General features: G+C 31.8%; 1 protein-coding gene across 1 annotated transcript; it reads right to left on the bottom strand.

The window, feature by feature from the left end:
- Positions 1-372: 372 nt before the first annotated feature.
- On the bottom strand, positions 373-8,712 carry LOC135139537 (probable RNA-binding protein 46). The gene is made up of 3 exons (XM_064069810.1): positions 8,100-8,712; positions 795-975; positions 373-678 (listed from the first exon to the last, which is right to left on the bottom strand). The coding sequence occupies exons 1-3, from the start codon at positions 8,709-8,711 to the stop codon at positions 566-568; spliced, it is 906 nt and encodes a 301-aa protein (XP_063925880.1). The 5' UTR covers position 8,712; the 3' UTR covers positions 373-565.
- Between the last annotated feature and the right edge of the window lie 1,437 nt (positions 8,713-10,149).

Below are 10,149 nucleotides of genomic sequence, written 5' to 3'. Positions count from 1 at the left end.
AAATTAAATAAAAATCACTTAATAATTAACTTAAACAATCATTGTAGGTCATCATGTCATTAATGAAAAACAAAAATAACAGAGGACCAATAAGACTTCTCTTTGAGACCCCTCGTGTAAAAATCAAAAAATTCTCTCATACATATATCAGCTTAAAAAATAGATCTAACAATAAAATTGTTGTGTAAACCATTGCATAATTAATGAATTCTTATACTCCTAGTACACAATAAACAAATCGCTACATAAATGTCTACATTATTTTTATCAAAAACGAACGATCTAAAATTAGTAAAAATAATACAAAAACACAAGGAACTAATACAAACACATTGATGAATTCGCTTCTTCTGTAACATTTCTAGGTTCAGATTTTATTTCAAATACACGAAGCAATTACCAATCGTCCCCTAAATGAAAAATTCTTTCGTCTCCGAAGTCTTTTCCCGAGTTCGTTTGATTTTCTCGAAAAATAGTGTGACACTGGATTTACAGACCTGTCGCAATTAACATGAGTAAATCAGCACCAAAATTAAATTTAGAGGACTAAGCAAGAAGATAAATTTTAATTCTGCATGCAGAAATCGCCCCGGATTTCATTCCGCCTCGTTTTCCTGCTGTAGCTCACAGGCCGGGCCCATTCCACCGTAATTTGTCGACTGAAAATTATCAAGGATTCTGCAACAAAAGCCGTGTTAGTTATCTCAAATTGGACATAATTTTCGAAGCAACGCTGAACTCGTGAGTATTATTTCTGGCACGTATCGATGATGAGCGAAATTAAATAAAAATACCTGATCTTAATTTTTGCAGGGTTTTGTGCGCCAAATCCCGGTCCTTGAAGTGCACAAACGCATAATTTTCCCTTCTGTAGACCCTCTCTACGTGATAGCGATCCAGCACGGTCCACAAGAATCGCCTGAAATGGCGTTCTGTGCATTTGACGGGGATGTTTCCGAAGTACAGGGTTCTGATCTGAAAACAGTGTTCATGATGTTTTAAAAATAGGTGGGTGACACACGTCGTAACAATGGTGTGTTTCAGATGTATAATTTGTTATCGCAGGAGGAACGAGTGTGATCAGTTTATGTCTTTTACACTCGAACATGAGTAGGTTTGTGATTATGATTTGTTCACCGGAGTTCGGTTCCGGCACGTCTTCCTGAAGGACGGTTCCGGGATGTGTTTCACGTTCCGAGAAATTGTGTTGTCGGAGCAGAGTTCCTTTCGACATTACGTGCCATATTTCTCTATAATTTCGTTTGGTTTTTATTAAGGAAAATAAAAGTTTATTTAATTATGACTTATTGTTTTGAATATTTATTTTAAAAAACTAGTAGATTTCTGCAAAAATTACAACTTATTAATTTTATTTTGATTCGATTTTAATTAGCTTATTAGCCACTGATTACTGTGTGATTTTATCTACATTTGTTAGCTGAATTTATTAAAGTTAAATTAGTTATAACCCGTTTTTCATAATTCGAGTGATGACCTGATGACTTTGGCAGATCGGGCAAAATTGCCGAATTTGTACTGTTTTAATAATAATATTAGATTGTTAAATTCTGAAACTACTGTACCGATTACTTTGACATTTATTTTCTTGTTCTTCCATGAACTGAAAATATTGTTCACTAAATCTCAACAGGGCACGTTAATTTCCGTGTGATATAAGTATTTTTGATTATTTTTAAAATTTATGTTTGGAATTACACAAAAATGTTCTTTCAGAATTAATTTCATTGAAGTAGGAATTGGAACGTTAGTTGATTTACCCATATGTTATTATTATTGTTATGTAGCCTGTCATCTCATTTTCCATAATTTTTAAAAAAAAAATCTTGATCCGGGAGCGCCAATTCCCCTAAATGTATCTCCCGGATTTTTTTGAGGATTTTTAGACAACTTTTGAAATATTGCATTTCTTGATCGCTTTTCGAGCACCTTTCTTGTAGATTTCAACTTGTAGAAGTTATTTTCAGCTTCATTCAGCAGTTTTCGAGGTATTTAAAAAATTTCAGTTCAAAATCAAATTTTTCGAAACTCTTAGTCCTGGACCATCACCACGTTTTTTTCTTTGGAACCAGATTGTCGAAATGCTTTTCCCAGAATTTTTTGAGAATTTTTAGGCAACTTTTTCAAATTCCGATTTTTTTTTTAATTTTTTGACTATTTTTCGAGGTACTTTTCAAAAAATTCCTATTCTAATTTTTGGTAGATTTCGAATTGTAAAACTAATTTTTCCAGAAACGATAAAATGAAACATCACGATATTTGAGTTTTGATTTCAAACCGAATTTTTCGAAACTTTTTTCGAAATGTTTTTCCCAAATTTTTTTTTTTTTGGATTATCAGACAACTTTCCAAAAATGTAATTTTTTTATTTATCCTTCGTTATATTTTTTATGGTTTTTCAAATTTTAAAGATATGCATATAAAAAATTTCGTTTTCAAACCGAAGTTTTGAAATTCTTGATCCGAGGCCACCAACACGTTATATTTTTCGAATCAGTTCATCGAAATGTTTCCAAAAGTCTTTGAGGGTTTTTAGGCATATTTATCAAAAAAATTTAACGTTCCGATACACCTTAGTATTAAAATTTAACGGTATTTTGACCATCAGAGGTTTTGAGAATTTTCGGCAAATTTTCAAAAATTCTCAACATTCCTATACCCTCTGTATAAATTTGTTGAGCGTTTTTAGAATTTTAGAGAAATCTAAATTTACAACAGAATTTTTACAAAACTTAGTCCAGTTCCACCAACACCTTATGTTTTTGGAATTAGTCCATCGAAATGTATTAGCTAGAACTTTTTGAGGATTTTTAGACAATTTTCCAAAATTTTAAAATTTTTCTTCCCCCTGAATTTCTTTATGGTTTTTCGAAATTTAGATCTGTGTATAAAAAAATTTCAGCCTCAAAACGAATTTTTCGAAAATCTTGGTCTTTTCCAGAATTTTTGAAAATGAAGTTGATCAAAATCGATTTCCCAGAATTTTTTGGGGAGGCAACTTTTTAAAAATCCGAATTTTTCGGTACCTCCCCCCTGTTTTGATTTTTTTTTTCGATTTTTCGAGTACCTTTGGAACACTATCTATAATCATTTTTTTGTAGATTTCTACTTGTAAAAGTAGTAGTAGTTTCAGACCGAATTTTTCTAAAATTTTGGTTCTGGATCATCATCATTCATCTTTTTGGAATCATCCCGTCTAAATGTTTTCCAGGACTTTTTAGGATTCGCAGACAACTTTTAAAAAATTTCGATTTTTTAATTATAATTTTTTTATGGTTTTTCAAATCTTAACCGAATTTTACGAAATTCTTGATCCGAGGAGATCAACACATCATATTTTTCGAAACAGTTTATCGAAACGTATATATGTCCCAAATTTTTTTGAGGATTTTAGACAAATGTTCAAAAACTCTCAACTTTCCTATACCTCCTGTATGAGTGTTTTGGCCGTTTTTCGAATTTTAGAGATACTTACAGATATAACTTTCTAATAAAATTTTTCCAAATCTTGGTCTGGGTCCATCAACACTTTATGTTTTTAGAATTAGTTCAACGAAATTTATTACCTGAAACTTTTTGAGGACTTTTAAACAATTTTCCAAAATTTCAAAATTTTTCTTGTCTTTTCTTTTGAATTTTTTACTACTTTTCGAATAACTTTCGAAAACTATTTATAAATGGTGTGTTGCAGAAAATTTAGAGGAAAATTCCAACAGTTTTTCCAGATTTAATTAAATAACCAATTACAATTTTTGAATTTTTCATCGCTTTTCGAGCCCCTTCCTTGTAGATTTCAACGGGAGCCATCAATACGTTATATTTTTCGAATGAGTTCATTAAAATATATTTTCCAAAATTTTGTGAGGTATTTAGGCAGATTTTCAAAAATTCTCAGCTTTCCTATGTATGTCCTTAGTACAATTTTTGAGCGTTTTCTGTGTTTTAGAAATATGTACTTAAAAACATAATTTTCAATCGGAATTTTTGGAAAATCTTGCTCCGGGTCCAACAACACCTTGTCGGTCAACAGAGGGTATCTGTATAAATTTGTTGACCGTTTTTCGAATTTTACAGATATCTAAAGATATAAACTTCTAACAGAATTATTCAAAAATCTTATTTCGGATTCACCAACGGCTTATGTTTTTGGAATTAGTCCATCGAAATGTGTTAGCTAGAACTTTTTAAGATTTTTTAGACAATGTTCCAAAACTTCCAACATTTTTCTTGCCCCTGAATTTCTTTATAGTTTTTCGAAATTCAGATCTATGTATAAAAAATTTCTGTTTCAAAACAAATTTTTCGAAAATCTTGGTCTTCTTCAGAATTTTTGAACATGAAGTTTTTTGAGTTCTAGAGATACATATAAAGAAAAATAATTTTCAAGCAGAATTTTTACAATAATTTTGATAGGGGGCTACTAACACTTTATATTTTTCTGGGGGATTTTATACAACTTTTAGTATTTAATTTTTTTTTTCGATTTTTCGAGTACCTTTCGAACCCTATTTATAATCATTTTTTTGTATATTTCTACTTGTAAAAATTAAAAAAAAAATTGTAGATGTTTTTTAAAAATTTCAGTTTCAGACCGAATTTTTCCAAAGTCTTGGTTCGAGATCATCATCATACAACTTTTTGGAATTATCCCGTCGAAATGTTTTTCCCGGATTTTTTTAGGATTGGCAGACAACTTTTAAAAAATTCCAATTTTTTTAAGTATAATTTTTAATAGTTTTTCGAATTTTAGAAATCGGCATAAAAAATTTCGTTTCCAAACCGAATTTTACGAAATTTTTATTAACATATTATATTTTTCGAAACAGTTTATCGTAATATATTTTCAAAAATTCTCAACTTTCCAATACCCCTTGTATGAATTTTTTGGTTGTTTTTCGAGTTTTAGAGACGTATAAAGATACAATTTTCTAATAGGATTTTTCGAAAATCTTGGTCCAGGTCCATCAACACCTTATATTTTTGGAATGAATTTATCCAGATTTATTACTCAGAACTTTTTGAGGATTTTTAGGCAATTTTCAAAGATTTCAAAATTTTTCTTGCCCCTCCTTTTGAATTTTTTTACCACTTTTCGACTACCTTTCGATCTGTTGTAGATTTCGACTCGTAGAAGTTCTTTTCGGCTTCATTTGTTCGAAAATTCCGAGGACAATTCCACCAGATTTTTTTTTTAAATTGTGAGACAGCTTCTCAAAAATTTCAGTTCCAAACCGAATTTTTCGAAACTCTTGGCCCTTTCCAGAATTTTTGAAGATTACTGGGCAACTTTACAAAAATCTCAATTTTCGGCATTTTTTTGAGTTTCAGAGAGAGATATATGTATAAAGAAAAATCATTTTCAAACAGGTTTTTTTGAAAATTTTGATCGCGGACTACTAACACGTTATATTGTTTGAATCAGTTCATCGAGATGTATTTCCCACAATGTTTTAAGAATTTTTGGGCAAACTTTCAAAAATTCACAATTTTTGTATGAATTTTTTGACGATTTTAGAAATATAGCTATATAAAAAAATAAAAATAATAAATCTTGAGCGGAGGCCATCAACACGTTATATTTTTTCCAATTAGTTCATTCAAATATATTTCCCAAAATTTTTTTAAGAATTTAGGCAAACTTTCAAAATTCTGACGATTTTTTGAGCGTTTTCTGAGTTTTACGAATGTATAAAAACATGGTTTTTGAATCGGAATTTTTCGAAAATCTTGGCTAGGGTTCATCAACATTTTATCTTTTTTCAAAATGTATTTCCCAGAATTTTTTGAGAATTTTTAGGCAACTACCTATAGTCATTTTCTTGGTTCACCAAGTTTTTTTTTGGAATCGTCTTATTGAAAAGTTTTACCCAGATGTATTTAGGATTTGCACAAAAATTTTTCAAAAATTTCATTTTTTTTTATTATCCCGCGTTATACATTTTTTATGGTTTTTGAATTTTAGAGATCTGTCTATAGAAAATTGCGTTTTCAAACCGACTTTTTCGCCGTTCTTATTCTGACTTTTGACCGTTTTGCGAGTTTTAGTGATATCTAAAAATATAATTTTCTAACAAAATTTTTCGAAAATCTTGGTCCATCAACAACTCACGTTTTTGGAAATAGTCCGTCGAAATATAATATTACCCAGAACTTTTTCGAATTTCAGGCAATTTTTCAATTAGATTTCGACTTGTAGAAACTATTTTTGGGTTCATTTGTTCGAAAATTCCGAAGAAAATTCCAGCATAACAATTATTACAATTTTTCAGATTTTTTAGTATTTTTAGACAGCTTTTAAAAAATTTCATGTTTTTAATATTCCCCATATAAATTTCGGTTTTTCGAAATTCAGGCTTAAGTACATAAAACATTCCAGTTGCAAACGGAATTTTTCGAAAATCTTGATCTTTCCCAGAATTTTTAAAGTTATCTAGGCAATTTTACCTAAGCCCCAATTTTTGAATAGACCCTGTATGAATTTTTTGACCCTTTTTGGTTTTAAATATACATAGAAAAATCAAAATGTATTTTTTAGGATTTTTCAGAACTTCAGGCAAATTTACAAAATTCCAATTTTTTAATACATTTTGAATTTTTTTACCGTTTTGCAAGTAGTTTTTCAATACTGCCTAAAGTCATTTTCTTGTAGATTTTGACTTGTAGAAGCTATCTTCATCTTCATTTGTTCAAAAATTCCGGGGGAAATTCCAACAGTTTTTTCAGAATCAATACAATGAACAATTACAATTTTCCAGATGTTCTTTTTTAGGATTGTTAGACAGCTTTCCAAAAATTTAAATTTTTCAATATCCCCCGTATGAATTTCTTAAGTGTATACAAAAATTTCAGTTTCAAACCGAATTTTTCAAAAAACTTGGTCTTCTCCAGAATTTTTTAAGACATCTAGGCAATTTTACCAAAATCCCAATTTTTGAATACCCCTTGTTTGAATTTTTTGACCGTTTTTTAAGTTTTATATAAAGAAAAACCATTTCCAAACAGAATTTTTTGAAAATTCTGGTCCGGGGCTATCAGCACGTTATATTTTTCGAATCAGGTCATCGAAGTGTATTTCTCAGAATGTTTTCAGAATTTTTAGGCAAATTTTAAAACAATCTCAATTTTAATATTTTTTGCATGAATTTTTTGATAGTTTTTCACGTTTTATAGATAATGAAAAATATCATTTCAAACCGAATTTTTTTAGATATTGTTTTTCGAAATATATTTCTCACAATTTTTCAATATATTTCCAAAAACCTCTTCCAAAAATTTTTCAATACTGTTTCAATTTTTTTACCGTTTTTGAAGTACTTTTCAAATCCCGCCTAAAGTTATTTTTTTGTAAACTTCGACTTACAGAAGAAAATTTCAGCGATTTTGCTAGAATCGACAAGTGACAATATCGAGATACATATTTAAAAAACAATAATTTTCAAACTAAATTTATGGAAAATTTTGGTCCGGAACTATTATCACATAATGTTTTTCGAATCTGAAATTTCTTAGAGTCTAATTTTTTAGTCTTTAATTTCATTGATAGAGAACTCATAAGAATGAATTAAAACTTTCGACATTGTGATTTCAACAGATTTTTAAATTTTTCATTACATATGATAGTTATTAAAGAAGCAAATCAAGTTGGCTTTGAAACGTAAATTTTGCCGTCTTGTTGTAATGATGGATCACTAGTCATTACCTGTCATAAATGTCAGTTAAAACCTAAATTTTAAGCATTTATTTGTGTATTTACTGCCTGATATATAGGCAACTAATAATTCACGAAATCTTATTAAAAATCCAGTCACAAATTTTCCAAATACATTTCATTAAGTTTTCTTAACCTAGTGACTTTTGAAATTTAAAGATATTGCAGAAATGCCACTTCCTAGCAATGGTGGATCTTTTAAAAGTTTTAATTAATATGGTTAACATGACCTAACTTGACCTGACCTGCTCTAACCTGACATTCTGTCAACACAGCACCCTTATATGTTAGACGTGAAGTTAGCCACAAAGAATTTTCTACCCCCGATTTTTTTCTAGAACAACTAAGTAAGACAAATAATAAATTTCATTACCTGCATAAGAATCACCGGATGCACCACCGGTTCCGGAAAGGCCCAATCCGCCACCATCCTCTTCCCCCACACACACTCACCCCCCATCGCCATCCTCTTCCTCGCAATGGCGGCCAGAACGTACGACTGGAACTCCACAAACGCGTATCCCCGGTTCAACCCCGGATTAGCCACCTCTTCGAACACCATAACCCGGACAACCCCATCAAAAACCCGGCACAACCTCCTCTCGATATTCTCGGCACTGGCATTCCTGGGGACGTTGCCCACGAAGAGCCTTCGCTTATCCCGCGATAAATGCACGCAGATAAACACCCCCGGCTTGACGGCGTGATTGTGTAGCAGCAGGACGGCGGCGGCGGCGGCTTCGGGGGTGTGGTAGCAGATAAAGGCGAAACCCCTGGTGCAGTCGTCAAAGTCCATCATGAGCCGGAGTTTGTAAATGGCCCCACATTGGGAGAACAGCGGGATGATCTCATCTTCGTGAATGTCTGGGGGGAGGTTGCCGACGAACACTTCGCTGCCTTTCGGGGGGGTGGGGATGGTGGGGTTGGGGAAGTGGATTTTTTGGCAGTTGGAGCGAAATGTGGGATGGGTGTTGAGTTGGGGCATTTTTGGCTGGTTTGAGGAGTTGGGATTTGTGTTGACTGTGGAGCGGCAAAGCTTTGACTGAGGAGAGTCGTTGGTGATGGGTCTTTGTGGTGGTTAGTTAGCCGCTCGATGCGGATGTGGCCGGTCGTAAATTGGTGGGGAAATGAAAAAGAAAACAACGGGTCAGGTGGTGTTTTGAAGGAGATAATTAATTTATTTTGGTTCAACTTTGCTTGGATGTAGTGTATTTAGGAAAATTTACGCAACACGGGGAGAATTGGTCATATACTTAAATTCTTATTAAAATTATTGCTATCAAAACCAGATACACTTGTTATTAGTACCCAACACAAATAACAAAATATTCTAAAGTATATGTCTTAATAAACATTCTTTTAATAAGTTTTAAGAAAATGTTAACAGCTTGCTAAGGAGACGAATGAATAAATTTTATAGTCTGTCATTTCTATTGAAACACCATTTGTTGATTGCAAATTTGGCAACGTTCATATTCAGACAATTTTCTAATTAAAAACCGTTCTCAATCAAACAAAATCGACAGGTGGTGTTTTAATAAAATTGGCAAAGACAATAGTCAGTATTGAGTGATCAGCTAACATACAACTGGCAACGTTGCCAATGTCAGTTTTAGTGAATTATTATTCTAGTGTGAAATAATTTATGGTTGTTTCATTTTATTTTCATTGAGAGTTTCTTTCCATTTTTAAAGTCCAAATTGACAAGAAGCTTTCAGTCTCTGCAGTGCCTATCTTAAAGTAAAAGACACTAGGAGCTCTCGAGATTATTTCGCGTTTTAGAAAAAAATACTCCAGGAGCCCCGAAGATTAAAAAAAAAAGACAATTAGGGAACACTAGATTTTTTAATTTTCTTTAAAAAAATACCGAGATTTTTTCGCTTTAAAAAAAATAACACAAAAACTCTCCGAGATTCTTTAGCCTTTTATACAAAAATAACACTAGGCTCTCCCGAGTTTCTTTAAGTTTTTCTTGAAAAAAGACATTTGGAGATTCTAAGATTCTTAGAAAATAAATAACACTAGGGCCTCTCGTGATTCTTTAAGTATCTCTTAAAACAAAGATTGGTCTTTAAAAAAAAAATAACATCAGGGCCTCCTGAGATTCTTTCACGTTTTAGAAAAAATTTACACCACTGGCTCCCAACATTAAAAACAAATGAAAATAGGGGACCCCGAGATTCTTTAATCTTAAAAAAAGACACTATGGGATCCCGAAATTCTTCCGCCTTTAAAAAAATTACATCAAGGTTCCCCGAAATTCTTTTATTTAAAAAAAAAAATTACACTAGGAGCCCCCGAGATTCTTTCGCCTTTTAAAAAAAAGTAACAATAAGATCCCCCGAGATTATTTCACCTTTTAGACAAAAATAACACTAGAGACTTGCGAGGTTCCTTAAGCTTCTCTTAAAAGAGACACTAGG

Source organism: Zophobas morio, unplaced genomic scaffold, assembly GCF_036711695.1.
Source record: "Zophobas morio isolate AGI-343-1 ecotype UQ-CSIRO unplaced genomic scaffold, CSIRO_AGI_Zmor_V1 ptg000031l, whole genome shotgun sequence".
NCBI lineage: Eukaryota > Metazoa > Arthropoda > Insecta > Coleoptera > Tenebrionidae > Zophobas > Zophobas morio.
The sequence above is the reverse complement of the archived record's forward strand: the minus strand, read 5'-3'. Positions and strand labels throughout refer to the sequence as shown.

Excerpts from the sequence above, each read along its gene's own strand:
- LOC135139537 (XM_064069810.1), bottom strand. The coding sequence starts at position 8,711 with ATGCCCCAACTCAACACCCATCCCACATTTCGCTCCAACTGCCAAAAA. Across the intron at positions 976-8,099 it reads ATCCGGTGATTCTTATGCAG|ATCAGAACCCTGTACTTCGG; the intron begins GTAATGAAATTT and ends CACTGTTTTCAG. Across the intron at positions 679-794 it reads CCTGCAAAAATTAAGATCAG|AATCCTTGATAATTTTCAGT; the intron begins GTATTTTTATTT and ends CTTTTGTTGCAG.